Source organism: Apium graveolens, chromosome 8 (genome assembly GCF_009905375.1).
Source record: "Apium graveolens cultivar Ventura chromosome 8, ASM990537v1, whole genome shotgun sequence".
Taxonomy (NCBI): domain Eukaryota; kingdom Viridiplantae; phylum Streptophyta; class Magnoliopsida; order Apiales; family Apiaceae; genus Apium; species Apium graveolens.
Window position 1 is genome coordinate 26872633 of NC_133654.1, and position 20572 is coordinate 26893204.

The 20572-nt window shown below is 35.5% G+C and overlaps 2 protein-coding genes across 2 annotated transcripts; both read right to left on the minus strand.

The window, feature by feature from the left end:
- Nucleotides 1–5679: 5679 nt before the first annotated feature.
- Nucleotides 5680–10687, minus strand: LOC141677995 (CDP-diacylglycerol--glycerol-3-phosphate 3-phosphatidyltransferase 2-like). The gene is made up of 7 exons (XM_074484167.1): nucleotides 10050–10687; nucleotides 8780–8877; nucleotides 8628–8678; nucleotides 8346–8459; nucleotides 6462–6518; nucleotides 6281–6366; nucleotides 5680–6161 (listed from the first exon to the last, which is right to left on the minus strand). The coding sequence occupies exons 1-7, from the start codon at nucleotides 10600–10602 to the stop codon at nucleotides 6041–6043; spliced, it is 1080 nt and encodes a 359-aa protein (XP_074340268.1). The 5' UTR covers nucleotides 10603–10687; the 3' UTR covers nucleotides 5680–6040.
- Nucleotides 10688–11545: 858 nt separating this feature from the next.
- LOC141677509 (uncharacterized) lies at nucleotides 11546–15208 on the minus strand. Its single transcript, XM_074483479.1, has 5 exons — nucleotides 15003–15208; nucleotides 13892–14050; nucleotides 12977–13237; nucleotides 12018–12671; nucleotides 11546–11878 (listed from the first exon to the last, which is right to left on the minus strand). Exons 1-5 carry the CDS (start codon nucleotides 15081–15083, stop codon nucleotides 11792–11794), a joined length of 1242 nt encoding a protein of 413 aa, XP_074339580.1. The 5' UTR covers nucleotides 15084–15208; the 3' UTR covers nucleotides 11546–11791.
- Between the last annotated feature and the right edge of the window lie 5364 nt (nucleotides 15209–20572).

The window sequence follows — 20572 nt, forward strand, 5'->3', positions numbered from 1 at the left end:
CCTGCACAAGCGGAATATAAATGTAATAATTACCCCGAACTATCACTACTCAGGATCTTTTAAGGTCTGAGTTTGAAAACAAGAATCACGCACTACACTTTATTACAAACCCAACTAAATAAAACATGTCTCAAGAACTATCTTTGATACAAAACTTTATTCTATCTACAGTTTCACTACACAACTTTTATTCAAACTACACAAGACTTTTATTCAACCCAACATTACTACTTATCCTGCTACACCTGATCTGGCAATTCAAAGCTCTCTTCGGGAATATGAAGGAACACTTTTGGTATAAGAGGGTCCCGCTGCTTGACTCGCTTCTTGACTATGCGGGTCCTGATGGGTTTCATTCTCTACCTTAACTGTAAAACAATAGGAGTAACAATAAAAAGGGATGAGCCAAAATTGCTCAACAAGCCTGCAAAAATATATATATGGTATAGAGAAAGAGAAATGAGAGAAACAATAAGCTGCTGGTTGTAACAACCATCTGTATCTGTATCGAATAGTAATTTGCCAATGATGGCGAGTGCCAAATGAACAAGACTGGAAACAAGAACCAACATATGCACTATAATCTGCTGATCAGTCAGAATATAGTGCGGATCTATACCCAACTGCATAGACCCAACCAACATAAGGAGTACTCGGGCAACTATGGCCTATTAATTAATGGTCTGGGAAAAACCCAGCCTTTATAGTAACCATCCAGTCCAAGGCTGAGCATCCGGAACAATCGGTATGCTATTGATATATCCCAACACCAGGATATACCAGAGTATATGTAGGGTAAAGGAATTGAAATATGAACAGGGAATTCAATAAATTGGGTAAATCAAGAATTGAAATGAAACTGAAACAAGCAATAATAAATGGGTAACAGTGTATATGAACAATGATTATCAAAGAGAATTGATACGATATAAAAGAAATATAAATCATTATTCTGAATTTAGAATAGGGGAAAAACTTGCCTTGCGCGTACTTAACCTGGTTTAACTCACTGCCTTCTGACCCTAGCTTGCTCTGCCTTGCTAACACTGAACAAATCATGGAAAGATAGGTGTTTAGATAACTTACTATATACGTGTATCTTGAATTGATATCACACAACCTTATCAGTCTACCCATGCGTTTCTATCTGACTCGCATATATATTCATACATTTATACAGCACATCTATTCATATAATCACATAAAGCACGTAGCACGTAAAGCACATAATTAATTTCTAGATTTATAATTAGTTTTAGAATCAATTCTAGGCTTATACCTGCATTACTAGTCTTATCTGATTTTATTATAATTTTTCGGGATTTATTCGGCTCAATTATACCCCTATTAGGACTTACGAACTATCAATTATCACCAAACCACTCTTTTTTGGAAGAAACTATAACTTACAACTATTTTTATTGGATTCGTCTCATTTTTCTGAGTCTAGGGGTCTTCGTTTCACTTAAATCGGACTAACGGTTGAATTGTTATGAATTAAACACTGATGATTCAATTTATTATTCAATATAAATAATTATTACAACCTTTTAAATCCTAAAATAATTTTTAAATAATTATTTAAGAAAAATCAAAGTCAAAAATAATTTTTTTATAATTTTTGGAGTTAAAATGAAGAAGTTATGATTTATTGAAAATCATGTGATTAATTATCAAAATAATTAATCACTTTTTAAATATTTAATAAATAAATAACTAATAAATAATTAATAAATACTTATTTAATAATTTAAAATAATAAAAAATCAGAAACAGAAATCAGAAATCAGAAAAACAGATTGGGGGTTTTGGATCGAAACCGGGTCGAAACCGGGTTGCAACCGGGTCGTCTTCGACCCGATCGGGTCACGAAGAACACCGGCCACTGCCCAGAATCCGACGCCGGCGGAGATTTTCCGGCGAGACGAAAACGTTCGATTCCATTCGTTCCTTCTGCATTTTCGACGCACAGCAACACAACGACGCTCCCCTTCTGTTCCTCCTTCGTCCTCGTCGACTACAACAGCCGGAAACCTGAGAAACGCGGCGGCGGCGGCGGAACTCCGGCGAGCTCAAAACGTACACCAACCTCGACGAAACCGGTGCCAATCGACTCACAAAACGACGATCTACACGCTCGTAATCATCAAAACATCAAACAACAACCAGAAAATCAAACCCGAGTTCGCGATTAAAAACCCGAAAATATAAACTTTCAGTTCGATCAATCAAACATCAAAAACACTTACATAATCGAAAACTACAGATCATAAGCTTCAAAACGAGTACTTACACTAACGATTTGGACTCCGGAATCACGATGAAAATCAGCTTTGATTATGTTGCCCTGTTCTTCACCAAACCCCTAACCCTAATTCCTTTTCTTTTTCTTTTTATTTTTTCCTGATTTTTAATTGTAATTAACTGATTTAATTAATAATAATTCAGGTATTTATATTTATGAAGATAATACCCCTAAGTAAAATTAAGGGTCTAATTACACTCCTATTAAAAATATTTGGCCCCAATTTTTATAATTTTTGGGTATTATTATTGAATTTTTAAATGTCCAATAAATACAAAATAAATACTAAAAATTCCCAAAAATTGTGAAAAATACAAAAATACAAAGAAAAATGATATATGATAATTTCATGATCATATAAAAATAAAAATATAATTTTTGTGGGGTTTTTGGTACCCGAAGGGATCCGGAAAAGTCGTTTTTCGCGAAAAGGGTCAATTGGTAAAACGTCTAGGGGTTCAGAATAGCGATATGGTATAGGGCATTTTTGGCCAAAATAGAGCCAATGATTTTGTTTGAAATACGGGCTTTTAAAACATAGTTTTGAGCTGTACAGGTTTTGATATAATATATATAACTGACGATAAAACGTTCAATAAATATCCAAAACACGTTTGGATCAAAATAGCCAACACATAATACATAGCAGTTAAGGTTTAACAACTTACACATTTAATCACATCATAATACACATAATTTATCATTATTATAATATAATACCAGCGTAATTCCTCGGTCGTTACAGTGATTCTTAAATCCAAGACCTCAATCAAAGCTAAATCTACAGTCAACAAGGGAGACATGTTGTACATCTGTGACATCAAGGAGTTTTCTGACATAAACGTTTACTTAGATGAATTGGAAGAAGTGAGAGGAATTGATGCTCACAGACATCTCCCTGAAAGGCTGGTGTTCAAATACAAGGGAGGAAGAGAGATCATATGGCCACTTCACAGGATTCTTCGAGAAAGCCAATATGTGCTAATAAAAGTGTACTCTTCATTCAAAAAGAACTTTGGATACAATATAACAGCAAGAAGATTAGTTCTAAAGAAGATTGAGGAGCTGAGGAGTAATAGAGCTAAAGATGCACTACCAAAGACTCTGTCAATTCCCTTCACAAGAAAGAGAGTGCATCTGAGGCTCTATTGGCTGATAGAATTCAGGGATGAAAAAGGAGTTAGAAGATTCTTCATATTGGAGGACCAATTGAGTATCTCTAACAATGAGACTCTTTTGGAGATGCAGGAAATGCTAGATCTCTCAGAAGCTGAAGAACTTGATTTCCACAGACAACTCCAGAATCAAATTGCAGAAAACAACAGAAGGCTTGGGAAGAGATCCAGACAATCAAGAAAATAAATTTATCTGCTCAGACTAGAGGAGCACCTTGATAATAATTGTGAGTAATTTCTTTGTGTACTTTGCATTGTTCAATTTTCAGCAATTTGTAGCACTTATCAGTTTTATCTACTATTTTTCAATCTGTATCTTTAGGATGTTTTGTTATCATCAAGTTTCTCTTAATTTATGGCTACAATTCCAGTAGACATAAATTGGGGGAGATTGTTAGGAATATGTTGTGTACTTGATGATAAGCTAAACAAAACACCTTAGTAGATTTAACTTAGTGAATTTTGTAGCACCCGACGGATGATCAATTGTAGTCCCGACGGATGATTCAATATAGTCCCGACGGATGACTAATTGATATCCACAGGGTGAGTAGCTCATGTAACAGTAAGTACTGTAGCACATTTCTGCAAACAACTTTGTATAGATTCTGTAGTAGCTTATGAATCATGTAGACTGCTAGTAGATGTGCAGAATAAGTTCATTAAATGTAAATATAAGATGTCTTGTAATTCTGCACAAATGAAATGGAGTCAAGTGATAAATGGCTACCCGACGGATAATCAACAAGGCTACCAGACGGATAACAAGCATGTACCCGACGGATGATCAATTCAAATATCTGTTGACAGTGACAACACAATCACATGCGTCGAGTGTTTGCAAAAAGAATGTGGCAGCCTGTTTAACAGGGTTTTGAGAACAAAGAAGTATTATCATTTCCATGCTATCATGAAGATATTCAAAGATGCTGGAATAGAGTAGTGAAGCAGCATGGAGTTAGACTTGATATGTTTTGTTTTATTATCTTTTCTTATTACTATGTAAACTTGGTGATATATAAATCAAGTGTAGTAAGTAGAACAACTAAAAAGACTAAGTAAATATATTCTCAGAGAAACATTTGTAAGATGAATCCTGTAGCATTTCTCTGTAAGTTTAGTTGTTTATATTTGTAAGCAGTTGTGAGCTATTCAAGCTTCACAGGGTTCTCACTCGATATATATATATCTCTGGTGGATACATTCAAATCCACCATAAAGTTTTAAAGACCTGAGTTTTTATTACTTTGTGTTTGATTTACTTAGCTCTTTATTCCGCACTTTGCAAATCAAACAATTAGATATAAATTGAGTTAGAACCATTTTTCATAAATCTAAAATGGAGCAAGTATTCTAATTATTGTCATTTGGACAACAGGAGAGTATGTAGCAAAATAGTCAATGCATTCCGTTTGCCTAAAACCCTGAGCAACTAGCATAACCTTATACTTATCTATTGAGCCATCGCGGTTTCGCTTCCTCTTGAAAATCCATTTACATTTTATAATAGAACATCCAGGAGGAGATCAACCAACTCTTATGTTCCGTTAGAAATAAATGAGTCAGTTTCACTCTTTACAGGCTACATCGTCTTTCCAATACCTTAATTACAAATAATCCATGTCTTAACGGAAAGTTAAAGATCTCGACATTGTGAGTGATAAAATCTCTTCCAAAATGTTTAACGGCCTTTGCACGCTTATTCCTTTTAGATTCCTTTTACTTCAGTGATTTGATTTTAATTATTCATTTAAATTAAGTTTTCATAAAATAGAAATTTTTAATTTTTTCCTAATTTTTTAAAATATTTCAAAACTTTATATTTTAAGATTTAAAAAACACTTTAAAATTTTCTGCATTTTTAAAATTTTGATTTCTAAAATTTTAAACTAAAAAGCTTATTATATTAAAAAACATTTATTCTCTTTTTCAATTTTACTTAACCAAATTATACACTATTTCAGTAATTATAATTTACTTTAAATTATTTGCAGCTTCTTTTTATCGTAAACTTTTGTTTTATTTTCTATAGCTTCACCGGCGCTTCATTTCTCTCTCTTCATTTCTATAAAGCCATTGTCCCGTTCTATGTAACCAATTTCTATAAAGCCATTGCCCCGTTCTATGTAACCACAAGAACTCCAGCTTAGCAATTATAATTCTATAAAGGAGGATAACACAATGTTGACCCCAGTCTAATTCATGCATCAAGGATCTCTACGTTGTAGGATCCTAGTAAATAAATGCCTATTATCACTGAACCAACAGAAGAAAAGGTACAAGTGTATAATTGTATCTGTATTACATCAATCTGAGTATAAGCGCCTCCAAATGGCAAGGACCGAGGAGTAAACCATGAACATGGAAGATAACCACTCTAATAATAATTTTGTTGGATGAATGAATATAAACTGTATATATCTCAAATAAGCGAACTCCTTTCATTCACTTGTATACAGATATCCCGGTGCTCATATGCGGGGATCATATGACCGAAGCTCTAAGAGCTGATATACTCTTCCAGTCCATCAAGAACATGGGGCGTAGAAGATCAATGTCACTACTTTAGCAATACTTTCCAAATTTTCTTCATGTACACAACTAAGGACCATACAGCTAACCATGCTGAAATATAAAGCAAGGTGACACCGGAAGTTACAAGTACTCCTGGACCTGCAAGGCTACAGATTGGGATGCCAAGAAAATAAATCAAGTGATTTGTCAGGAAACACATATACAAAGTATTATCATGTGTGAAACACATTTACTACTAATAAGGACACTGAGACTGAGCTTATACCTGCCGTCTCTAATTGCCAAGAGAATAGTTAATGCTATCATTTGTGTGGCTGTTTTCCACTTCCCCAAATTATTTACAGCTACAGCCTGAAAGCATTTATCATTGCCGCATACCAATTAAACGCAGAAGGTATAATAAATAGCTTCTGTGAAAAAAAAACATATTCTAAAGGGACCAGTACCTCAGAAAGATTACCACTCTGAGAAGCAGCCCACTCTCTGACTGCTGACATCGTAATCTGTATATTGGCCATAATTTTATGATCACAAACAAAAAAGGTCAGTCTATATATAACATACCTCACACAAGAGTATAAATAGGATCACAAAGTAATATAGTCAAAACATGCACACAATTGGCCAGAAAACAATTGCGTACATTGCAACATTGTTTAGGACTTGAAGCAAAAATCAATTAAATTTAAACTTCAATAAACCACACACAAACGTATCAAACCACAAACAAGGAAAATCTTCGAGGATAAACAACTGATGTGGCTAACAGTTGAACCCAGTCTCAAGATTTCACAGAAACTTGTTTAAACGTTCATACTTGGTCCTAAAAAAAACAACGGCTATTCTATGAAGCAGTTTGCAACTAACCTTGTTGAACCATGTACAAAGAAACAATAAGATGTCACCATATTAATAGGAAGATATTCAGCCAAATAACAAGTTATCCTCTTAGCCGTATGACAAATTATTCTTCAGGATCTCATTGTGCCCCCAATTATTATTCGTGATTTCCCACAAGTTATGAGCGAATCATTTGGTTAAGAAAAAAATTGCAAAAACAAAAGATATTTCGTCGGAATAGTAATTATTGCTGCTAGGCTTATATCTAGTAACATTGCATCCCTCTGATATGTTTTACCACATTTTAATACAGAGTTGCGTTTGTGTATTTCAAGTTCATAGAGATCCTATATAGGCTAGCTCAGACCCCAACCAATTTCCATACTATTTTTGTTTCTTTGTAAGGTACAGCAAATTGATTTAACCTTTACAGTTATTGGTGTCCAGGAAGATTTTCTGGGTGGAAAAAAGGTCTTTAGATTTTTCATTTACCCTATACAATTAGCACAAGCATCACCAACTCAAATCAATCCAGAGTTTCTTTTCGTCTAAGAATTGGTTTCAGTCCTTTTTTCGATTAAAAAAAGAAATTTTTGGGAGATCCACCATTATCCTTGGAGGAAAATATTGACAACAATACATCAGGGCTATGTCTGATTGCAAGGATTGTAAATCCCTGCACTAGTTACAATTAATCCTCGTTATATAACACTAAATCCTTTAGAATAACAATATGGACTACAACACCGACTTGCATGTAAAAATTAATTATTAAGTAAGTTTTAGGTCATTAGTTCTTATTACACAGACCAAATAAATTAATTTGGACTTTAAATCATTTATACAAACAGGGTCTAGCCACAGCCTCTTCCTAGGTATCATTAATCCCATGAAATAAAAAGTAACAAGAAAATGTATTAGAATTTAGAAACTTAGACCATGGGATGAATCAAAGATCAGATCTAGTACAATTTAAGAACAAATAGACCAATAACTTGAGGATAACAATCCTAAGAAACAAACACAGACTAGAGGCATCAACCTTAAAAAACCAAGTCCCAAAGGAAATACTAGAACTAAGTAGTGAGAATCAACATCCAGAAAAATGAACGATAAGCCCCCTCTCTCATGTAACTTTGTACAAAATTCTGTACTGCTGTACATTTGTAAACTACTTAAAATTTCATTTAGCAACTTGTGGGAGGGACTACATCAGTCTTTAAGGAAATATAATATATTATAAAAACAACAAAACAATTCTTCGCACACAATCCTTAAAACAGAGAAGTTTACACGATATATATATACTATATATATATATATAACAAAGAAATACAACAAAATGATAGTAATAATTACAACTAATTAGCAATAAATAAAAAAACAAACAAAAGAGTATTATCCATCACTCATCAAAAAACTTTTGAAAATTCCTCTCCAAGAACAAAAATAAATATCGTTATCTATGAAGCTAGGTAATGAGCCATTACCTCTCTGCCAATTATTGCAATTGAAGGTATTGTCAATAACCATGGAAATTGTTCAAAGAGAACAACTTGTGGAGGTTTTGCGCACAACAGGACAAGGGTAGCAGCAACCATAAGCTGCAGTTAGCAACCATAATAAAAAAATTACGAATATTATACTCTTTTAAAATATTAACTTAAAATGCACATTACTTCTCATTTTTCCCAGTGCTACATCATAAGGAACACCCCTAAGCTGTACTGTTTTAGCTCAGTAAAGTCTACTATAATAAAAGAAAAGCATACCTTATCAGCTACGGGATCCAAGAAAGCCCCAAACGCACTTCCTAGCTTCATCTGGTCAATAACAAATATGTACACTTGGTTATTTATGACCTAAATTTTAAGAAAGATTCTGCACACATCAATGGAGTTCTAAAAACAAACACAACAAAAACCTTTCGAGCAAGGTACCCATCAAGCCAATCTGTGATAGCTGCAGCAATGAAGATACTTGTTGTAGCTGTTGTTCCCCACCAGGTATCCATATAAAAAGCTATAAAATAAATAATTAAACACAGTGGTCACCTTACTAGGTGAAGAGACATCAAGCCAAGCAAGCCATGAATACTTTGACGCAATGGAATAAGCAAAAGTAATTTGCCACTAAAACTTGCAATCACAAAATAGAATTTTAAAACGAATCATGATCCAAAAAATTAGGATATTATCATTTAAGATCATTACTGGGAGAAAAGGTTTGAAAACTTCCTGCCTGCCGCATTCTGCGTATGTAAAGTATTACCAGTATGCAACAGTCGGTATTATCATTTATCAATGTTGAGTGAAGTAGCATCGAATGTGAATGAGAAAACACTACTGTTCCCCAAACCAACTTGTTACCTTCAATTGGGGTAATGAATAATTGATCAAAGTTTTCAACATGTTTTTGTTTAAAATGTTAAATGATCAAGCCATTGACAAATTAGAACAAAACTTTTAGTTCGCATATCAACTAACACCAATAGGTTGATACAATGTGATGAAAGGAGGGGGATGTTGTTCTATTTGGTTGGTAATATTCAAAATTCATTCCTTCTTCCGCTAAAACAAATATAAACTTAAAGATCAATCCTACAAGTATGCTCTTTAATTCAAGTCCTTCAAAAACCATTATAGAAAATCTGGAGCCTTTCATATTCTTCACTCTTCCTTTTAAAATCGTTCTCTTTCACTTTCTTATAAACAATTTTCCATTTCATTCATTCCTTATACCACACCTCAAGATTTATGAATCAATTATTAAATACTATCTATTGATTTATAATGTATGATTACATTGAAGGCTTCTCCTGAAATTTATAGTTCTTTGAAGAGAGTTGCTTAGCAAGCATGGTATCAAAGCTCTCTCTCTCTCTCTCTCTCACACACACACACACACACACACACACACACAAACATAGAACGATACTCCCCAAGTTATAATCAATAGATATAAACTGTGAAATTCATAACAAATTTCCTATGCCAATACTTTCTATTGATAATACTTTAAACTTTTTTGAACAAAAAATTATCATATCATAAATTCTAGAACAATCTAAGTAAATTCAAAGAGTTACTCATGATGATCAACCAAACAAACTCTCTCTCTCTCAAACACACATATAAACACCACAACAATTAGAGAAAAACAGGCATTCCAATAACGAAAAAATCAAAACTCACTGCAAACAAGAAGCGGAACAGCAGCAACACGGCCAATAGTTAAAATAGTAGGCAATGTGAGTAGCTTAGTAGATTGATGACGCGGCTGCTTCGACGGAGACTCCGTAATCTCATTATTCCGATCATATCTATCCCTATCCTTATGATTAAGACTATTCTGCTTAATCAAACCAGACGAAACCGATAAATTATTATTCAAAAAATCTCTATAATTATTATCATTATTATTATTGGTTTCGGATCCCATTTCACCAAACAGACCCGAACCACCACCTCTGTCTCCTCCTACTCGTCTCGAAAATCGAGTCACAAATGAACCGCCTCTGTCTCCTCCTGCTCCTAATTCACGTCTTTGTGTACAATTATATGTATGTAAAGACAATGATTGTGATTGTGGTTGGGAGAGATTGAGAGAGATTGGGAGATACTGGGAGAGACGGAGAGGAAAGGTCGCCGGCGGGGAGAGAGAGGCGGAGGAGCGACGGAGGAGGAGAGAAATGTGAGGTTTAGAGGAGAGAGAGATGAATAAAGTGAGGTTGAGAAGAGGTGGCATGGAAGGGAAACAAAGTATATAAAAGATGGAAAGGAGGAGATTGATTGGGTGGGTGAAAAGTTGGATTCTTATTTTGCGCACTTGTTGGAGGCTTAGGTTAGCCTTTTGCTTCTAATATCGTTTTTATTTTTTCATAATAAACTATTTCTAATTTTCTTATAATATATAAATGTCATCGGGGTCAATGAGTAAACTCTTATCTCTTGTTCCCGTTTTTAATTCGATTTTCTCTGATCTGATATATATTATAACAAATATTCGTTATCAAGCATACATGTCAAATTATTCAATAATTCAGAATCACTCATATAACAATTGAGATGAATGGATACTTAATCCGAAAATAACAATTAAATAGGATTCATAATTTTTAAAATTACATTTCAAACGAGAACAATTCAATTAATTTAAATACTCCCTTTTAATTTTTTTGTCACTCCCTATTTTAATTATTTTTCAGCTAAATTTAATAAAAAAGTCACCTTTTTAGCTATATAGATATGATCCCAAATCCATATTTGCTTCTAAATTTATGTTTGTTTCAAATTTATATTCTTCATTTCCCTTTTTGGTAAATGATATGACTTCAGTTTGTTACTATCATTTTTATTTGTCATTTGGTTCATGTTCTACGTATGTGGTCATCAGATTATTCCTTTCTGTGATATTTTGATGTCGGGCTAATATTTTGATACGATACTCAAAGCCCTGCCGACGTACCTTTCAACTAGCTAATGAAAAATGTCTTTCTTTTGGTTTCATTTCAATCCCGTGGCTGAAGTCACCAAAGTACTGGTCTACAACTTTCATGTCATCAACCAAATAATCAAAGTTAAGCGGTCACAGATTCATGTCACCAAACCTTTTAATTGCATTGCAACTAGCAAGACCCAATTTCCGCAACTGTGAACTTGTTTCGCCCAAATATATGAACGGCTAAGCGGGAAAAAAAAGTTAAAATTTATTTGCAAACACCTGGGTTCGAATCACATCCTTCAGCACATAAAGGCCTGATACTGTCGAAGCATACGATAAAGGCTTACTGCCTATAATTACAATAATCCAAAAGATAAACACTAGCAGCAAGTTAAACTGGACTAAGAGTCTTGCGTTCAGGTTTTAAGGAAAGATGTTCCACATACAAAGTCAAGCTAAAACAATAGAACTCTGGTAATAGATGCATCAATAATCACTCAGTCCTTCGCTTCTTATTAAGATTCTCAAACACCTGGCGAATATCATCAGAAGTGATTGCTTTTGATGGATCACGGGTCTCCTGCAAGGAAACAAAGAAATCAAGTCAGACCAAAATCATAAACTTTGTTCCTAGACATCAAAGAATACTACAAGTCTACAATGCAAGGAGGTGCACAAATTAGGATAAACAGTTGTAGGTTTAAATATAGGAAACCTACAATGAAACTGCGAAACTCATTTTTCATGTCAGAAATGCCGCTCAAGATCTCAATTTTTTCGACATGGCCTAAGCCATTGAGAAAACTGGAATCGCTGGTTTCTTGTTGATGCAACTTCTCTTCCCTCTTCTGCTGAGCCACTTTTTCATATTCCGCAATTGAGTCCTCTTGGTCGAGCAAGAAGCCAACTCCCTTCTGGGCATAAAAGGCTGTGCATCTTCCACAGCGGCAAAGCAAGCCTCTCCAATTTTTGGTAAGAAACATTGGTTTGTTTGTCACGGAAGGTGAAGCTGACAAATCAACTCCAGCAATGCACAAAACAGTAGCACTGGCACCTTTAGTACATTCTTTTAGTTGCATATTTGTCTCAGAATGTCCTTCGAGAGTTTTAACAGTAACTCCAGAACTAGGATTAGCCTCAGTACAGTCTGCTTTGACAGAATCTTCAATGCAACCTCCATTATCAAGCTCACCAGAGGATACACAAGCTGGAACTCCATTTTCTATGATGCCTCCTTCACTTTTGCTTGCAGCAGAATCTTTATATGTTGCCATAAAGGATTGTGGAAAAAAGGACAAGAATGAACAAGTTCCAGAACACACCTGGCAGATAAATTCCTCATAGATGGGATCCCCGTCCTCGTCTCTGGGAATCTGTTGTAGAGAGGATAAAAGCTGTGTCAGCTGTAATGATAGTCAGAGAACTGAAATTTGAAATCAGGTAGAAACTAGAACGATTCTGACTGGATTTACTAAGGAAAATTTACTTTCTGTAGCTGGCTTCAATACTTGTGTTTTTAACCAGGATACCATCAGCACATATGATTATGCCATTTACACACTGAAATGACTACTCATAAAATGGAATAAAACTATAAACAGATGTAAGCAAAAATATGATAGTATTATACTAGCAAATGTTGTATAAAGGTTAAAAGAAGTCGGATAATAGCCACAACCTCATCAGGTGACTCAAGACCAAGATGTTCCTCATGGAACCAATCCTCACAGATACCACACTGTATCATCTCAACTTGCTGCTGAAGATTTGGATCAGGGTACAGTCCGTCACATGTGCAATACCGACCTCTGAAGTTATGGTTGTATAAATTCTCAGCATTTTCAACATCTTTGTTCGGGAAAATCTTGCAGAATCCCACTCCAAATTTAGAATTTCCACAATCACACCTAAAGTTTCTCTTGGTCCATAACTCAACAACCTTGTCACATAGCAAACAACCATCAGATAAAAACAACAGCAGGCACAATTAGATACGAACTAAAAATATCAGACTGGACTATACAGCAGCAGAATTAACATTACAGCAATCAGACCTAATGACTTTTATTATACATAAAAAAACGAAGCTATCCCAAGTGGACCAATCAATCTAAAAATCAAAATGGGAGAGAATTTGCTAAACAGTAAACATTGAGAAAACCTATAGAGGGATCATAATACATCAGCATTTAATTCCTTTAAACAATTTATTAAAACATAAGTTTTTAGATTGACTGAGGGAGCGAATGCCATAACCACCTGTCCACAAAATTTAGGTAAAATTTGACAGGTGGTTAGGTCACAACTCATAACCAGCTTAACAAAGCTATCGTACCCACAAGTACAATACTCCCCAGCCAATATTTCCATGTAAATATATATCAACTATTCTCTATTGGCTTTTTGGGTAACAAGATTTCATGAACATATGTAAAACCACCGCAACATTATGAATCTATAATGATGTAATTCTCTTTAATATTAATAGCATCCTAGCAACAGTTCATAATAATAATAATTAAAAACACTGAGATGATAGTGGCATGCTGTGTAATTGATTAAGAACAGAATTAGTCAATAATAAGAAGAATACATCATGACCATCATGGCAAGAGAAGGAACAGGCCGCGCAAACCCCAGCATTTCCATCTGGCGTGCATGTCAGGCATGAGAAAATTGCCTGCCTCTTCATATACCCCTTTGCATAAGTGCACTCCTCGCCGTCATCACCCCCCAAAATCATATCCGCTTCCTTCAAAAACATATTATAACTCAATTTACAGTTCCAATACCATTGAGAAACATAAGACGAGCCACAGAAATAATCACCCATGTTTGACATGATGGACATTCTCATCACACATAGCTTTGTCATCTTTCTCAAGCAGAATATTTTATGGACTGGGGCTTTTAGCTAATGAAATAAACTAATAAAGGACGCGTACATGCTTCGACAGTAATCTACACACTGACTTCCAACATTTCCAGTAAATTAAAATTTAATTAATACAATTACGAACACATTACAGTACAACCCTTAATTTCCTATCATTAAAAAAGTCAACTTTTGCACCAATATAATACGCATCCCTTGTGATTAAATATTTAAATCCCATCTTTAATTGATTAACCTAGCCAAAGGAACACAACAAAATCGAAATACATTTTAATTCATGCAGTGGATATAAAAGCGAGACAATAGTTCTGCTTTAGCGATCTGATTATGCTCTAGGAACTACATGAACTTAAAAAACATTCAAAGGAAAGCTCAAAGCAACTATATGACAGCAAAAGTCCTATCACAGTAACTCCTCGTACATATATAAAAAATAACATCGATAAACAAAACCAGTAATCACTCCCTAGGAGCTCTTTTTTGTCACTAAGGTCACAGCCTAGGGTTTCGAATTGCATGAGCAGTGGATCGTGTAAGTGCGTTTATGTACAGCACTTCGCAAGAACAGTAGAACCTCGATAAATTAAAATACGATAAATGAATAACACCGATAAATTAACATTTTTCGTTCAACCTAACAGTATTGTTTTAATCTCGATAAATTAACAAAAAAATTCGGTCCCCAGACTAGGATTCAACTGTAATCCGAATCAGGCACAAACGAAAACACGAAATCTGAATGATAAAAGGAACATATAATTTCAATTGCTAGAAAAATTTAAAAATATAAAAATGAAAATGAAATTACCAGCTCTTGCTCTTCCATGCCCTTAAGAAACTGATCAATCGTGTACGCAGGCTCACCTTCCTCATCGAACGCGTCCGCCATTTCTGTACCTAAATTAAAAGAAGCTAACAGATTTGTGTGATTTTCAAACGATCGGAGCCATTTGAGAGAGAAATAATTTAGATGCTCGCAGACTGATAAAAAGACAAAAGCAAACCCTAATATTGAAGATGGGTGGGTCGGGTTTGAAGAAAAGAATAATTAAAGTGATGTAGGCCTTTACCTGGGAACGGACACGTAAAGAGGGGTCGGTAAAATGGGCTTTGGCCCGAGAATAATTGAAGAAATCAATAGTGGGTCACATTGTTCGGTTATCACATTGTTCGGTTACGAGTCCAGTAAGTAACTAAAGCAATATTTGCAGTCCCGAATTTAAACAAATACTAACTTAAAACCCTTAAAACTTTAATATTACATAATTTTTTAATTTAATTTAAAATAAAAATTTGAAGTTATGAAACTTATTTATTTGAAATTTTAATAATATCATTTGATAACACTTATTAATAAACACATACGTATATAAGTGTTAGTCCCTTAACAATATAACAAGAATTACAGAATGGGGGTTGAATGAAATTCTTGAAACTTTTTCCCGAAATAAAAATGTTCAACTCGAATATAGATATAAGTGTTTTGATTAGCACAATGCGGAATAGAAACTTAATTGAATCAAAACATAAGTAATTAAAAACAAGAGTCTTTAAAAACTTTCTGGTGGATTTAAACAATTCCACCAAAGATATATATTATATATCGAGAGGACTCTGTGTGCAAGAATGCTCACATCTGCTTACAAATTAAACAACTGAGAATACATGGAAATGCTAAGAATTGTTCTTACAAAGATTTCTCTGTTTTTCTTTTGTATCTCAGCTCACTCTTTTTATTTGTTACGTTCTTGGTTTATATATTACAGTGCGCACCGAATAAATATAAAAACTATCAGTCTTAAGCTTCGCTACTTTTCGTTCTCTTTTACCCAGTCAATGGGCTTCCACAGTAGATTTGTATACATCTCGACAGCTGTGCTCAGTTTTCACTGTTCAACTGCTGTTTGAATTCTTTATATAATCATCCGTTGGACTTTATGAGTATCCGTAAGATATATGATCATCCGTCGACTTTCTAAACATCCGTTGATGGCTTCATTGATTATCCGTCGGCTGCTATATTAAACATCTGTTGATAGTCATTTGATCATCCGTCGATGGCTTTGTTAATCATCCGTCGGTAGCTATTTTGACACTTGGCTTCATTTCACTTATGCAGAATTACAAGACATCATTTATATACAGTTAATTAACCTATTCTGCATATCTAGTTAAAGTCAACATGACTTATAGACTACTACAGAATCTATACAAAGATGTATACAGAACTGTGCTACAGACTCATTATTACATAAGCTACTCACTCGATGGATAATAAGTTAACATCCGTCGGGACTGTAATGAGTTATCCATCGGGACTAAAATTCTTATCCGTCGAGTGTTACATTATTTCACTAAGTAAAATCTACTTAGATGTTTTGTTTATGAAATCATCAAGTACACAACATATGCACAACAATCTCCCCCAATTTATGTCTACTGGAATTGTAGCCATAAATTAAGAGATACTTGATGATAACAAAACATCCTAAATATACAGCTTTAAAGATAAGTAGATAATACTGAAAGTACTTCAAATAATCAAAATGTATAAAGTTTGGCTCACAGTCATTTCAAGATGCTCCTCTAGCCTGAGCAGATTTTTCTAGTTTCTTGAAGATCTGGATCTTCTTCCAAGCTTCATGTTGTTTTCATCAATCTGATTTTGGAGCTGCCTGTGGAATTCCAGTTCATCAGATTTTGAGAGATCTAGCTTTTCTTGCATTTCCAAGAGAGTCTCATTGCTAGAGATACTCAACTGGTCTTCTAACCTGAAGAATCTTCTCACACCTTTGTCATCTATGAACTCCATCAGCCAGTAGGGCCTTAGATGCACTCTTCTCCCTGTGTATGGGATGATTAGAGTCTTTGGGAGTGCATCTTTAGCTCTAATACTGCTTAGTTCTTCAATCTTCTTCAATACTAGTCTTCTTGCAGTTACATTGAACCCAAAGTTTTACTTGAAGGATGAATAAACTTTAATCAGTACAGCTTGGCTTTCTTGAAGAATTCTGTGAAGTGGCCACACAATCTCCTTTCCTCCTTTGTACTTGAACACTAACCTTTCAGGTAGGTTTCTGTATGCATCAATTCCCCTCACTTCATCTAGTTCATCCAGATAGAGGTTTAGATCTAGAGAATTCCTTGATGTCACACAAGTACAAGTAGTCTCCCCTGTTGACTTTGGGTTGAGCTTTAACTACTGATTTGGATTTGAGAGGTGACGACTTCACTTTCTTGACTGCCCTTGACTTTGTCCTTTTTGGCTTACTAAGGATTGGTAAACTGAAGTCAAGAATTGGTATTTTATCCCACTCTATTGGCTCAGTCTTGGGCACAATAGGTTCACCATGAATATTCCTGTAGGGACCCACCACCCTTATATCTTCAAATACCACAGAGGGCTTTGATGCTTGAGTTGTAGCTGGTGTGGGTACCTTAGGAAATTGATCTTCCAATTCTTTGTCAACAATATCCAGTTTTCTTTTTGTTCTTCTAGCCAATTCTTTCTTTCTTGGAGATTTCTTCCGTTCTTCAATTTTCTTCTTTGATTCAGCAGCTTCAGATGGTTGAGAGGGAATTTATTGAGATGCATTTACAGCCTGTAGCTTGGCCAAGATAGCAATCTGTTCTTTCTTTTGTTTAGTCTTCTTTGCATCTGGAGCAGCTTGCTTCTTTTCTTTCTTTAATCTGGCTTTTTCTTCTCTCTTTGCTTGAGCAAATTGTGGATGTCCAGCTACCACATAAATTTCCTTTCCATTTCTGAATATCTTAGCAATTCTTCTTTTTGAAGCTGAATCAGCTGGATCTTTATAGAAGACAATTGATCTTGACAGAAGCTTCTTCTCATCAGGCTTGGGTGTCTCATACACAGTGTCCAAGGGGTTCTTCAAGGATGATTTTGGATAGTTTGCCCTTGGTTTAAGAATTATTTCAGCCTTTGTAGACTTGATGCAGGAAGATTGTCCTCTTTCCAGATAATTCATGCTCATCTCATTCACACTGATTTGATTGACTTGAGAGTGATGGATGGCTAACTTAACTGGCTCCTTAACAAGTTCAAACTTTTTCTGTATCTCTTCATCAATCTTATCCCAGTTGATCAAACTCAATTTTCCTTTCTCAGCAACTTTCAAATTTGCTGTTGCTGTTTTAATAAGATCTATACCATTTGCAACTGGTGGCTTGGAGACAGTAATTGAAGGTACAATTACTTTGCTGATTTGAACTAGAAGTTTCTCCCCATCACTTGGTCCTTTCTCCCCCTTACTTGATTCTCTCTCCCCCTTTTTGTTATCATCAAGTTGAGGAGTTAGGCCTTGTGCTTTAGCTAGTTGCATGAGAAGATTTGTCTGAGACTGTTGATTTTGAAGAAGGGTGGCCACTGAATTCTCAATAACTTGAACTCTATCTTCAAGCTTGGCCAGCTTCTTTTCAGAATCTGATTCTCTCCTCAGTCTTAGTAATAGATCCTTCATGGTACCATATGGCATGACTGAATCCAACTTCTCAGAATTGTAGGTCTTCAAGTCAGCTATATCCTTTTTGAGTTCATCCACACTCAGATTCTGTCTTAATTGCTGTATCTTCATGAGATGTAGAGAGTCTAGGTGAGCTTGAAGAATAGCCTTGGTACCAGCATCTGAAGTTTTCCGAAAGGCCTTTTGAATAGCCATAACCTGCTTAACCAAAGATACACCAAGTTGTCCTGGTGTAGATTCCTTTGTCCATGCCCATTCAGGTAAATTTGGAACAGAACTTGGGCCTTCATCTCCCCATAAGTTCATGCTTCCATCCAAAGAAACAGAGTCATCATCATTAGAATTTACTTCAAATTCTTCAGATGTCTCATCAGCTTGAGAAGGCATCCTATTGACAGCAGCTTTATCTCTCTGAAGAGATTCTGAAGTGTTTACTAAGTTCAAAGTATGTTCTGCCTCTACATTGCCCTGAGCAGCCAACAGTTGATAGGCTGACACAGGGTGAGTAAAAGTGTCAGCATCCAAGGAAATATTATCAATTACAGCTTTGTAATGTTGCTGAAATTGTCTTTCCTTTTCAGCATCATCCACAATCATTGACTCACTAACAATGGCTGGATCCACCCTTATAGCTTATGTACCTGCTTTTCTTTCATAATCTCTCTTTTGTTGCATCAGGGTCTCACCTTGGCTCCCCACCCTCACACCCTCACCTTCACCTACTAAGGTGGGACTCCTCTCACTCACTTTTGCCAATCCTGAATAAATGGATTGCTGATTTTCACTCTTTTCCTCTCCTTTTGCCTGGGAGCAACCCAGCCTCTCACTCAATACACTCTCCTCTCTCAGTCCTAAGAGTGACTGTACAACCACTAAATCTTCTGCACTTGAAATTGTTGAAGTTTGAAATTGTGCAGAGATACTCGACAGATAAGTGATATCCGTCGAGTGAGTGGTAATGCTATCCGACGGATAACTGCTGTTAGGCTTATCCGTCGGGATACAATCACTACTCGACGGATGAGCAATATCCATCGAGAGAGTAGAAATGAATGAGGTGGGAAGAGAAACTATTGTTGACTCTGTGTTGATTGAAGATATTTGAGGCACATAGTATCTGAAAGAATTGGCAAGTGAGCCAACAAATCATCTAAAAGATGATGTTCAGTTGCACTAGATTTTGGCTTCCCCAACTGAGTTAAAGAAGGGGAATCAGGAAGTGAAGTGTTTATCATATCCACTTCCAGAGAGTTTGTTGGTGAGTATGGTGTTTCAGATGCTTCTATTATTAGAGATTTTGGCTGTGACTCCATATTTATTGGAGCCACATCAAAATGAATTTGAGAGAGTGCAGGGACTGTGTCTTTAGCACCAGTTTGCACTGTGTGTGTGCCCTGTGCATCCCCAGAGGTTTTAGATTTCTTCTTTCTTGTGTAAGTTTGGGGTGAGCTTGTGTCCCTAACCCTTTTGGCCTGTGCTCTTGGCTGAGAGCTTTGTTCAATAACTGCATCCTTTTGGGAGGATGCAGCTAGAAGTGAGCTTTTATCCTTTTTGAGCACTGTAGTTTGTTGGGAAACTGCAGTGTGGCTAGGCTGGGATTCACTCAACTCTCCATCCTTATTCTTAGGGCTTCTTTGATGTTCACCCCTTCCCTCACATGACTTTACCTCCTTCACACTCCCCTCTTTTGCTTTTGTGGATTTTTCAACTGGTATCTTTTGAGAGATACCAGAGGGGGTTTTCTTTGATTTAGATTTGGAAATTGTAGAGGGTTTGGAGGCTTTGGTAGGCAACTATTTGGTCATTGGCACAGTTACCATAGCTACTCCTGAAGTCAAAGAAATAGTGGAGGTTGGAATAGTTGTAGGGATGGATGAACTTACCACACTTACCTGAG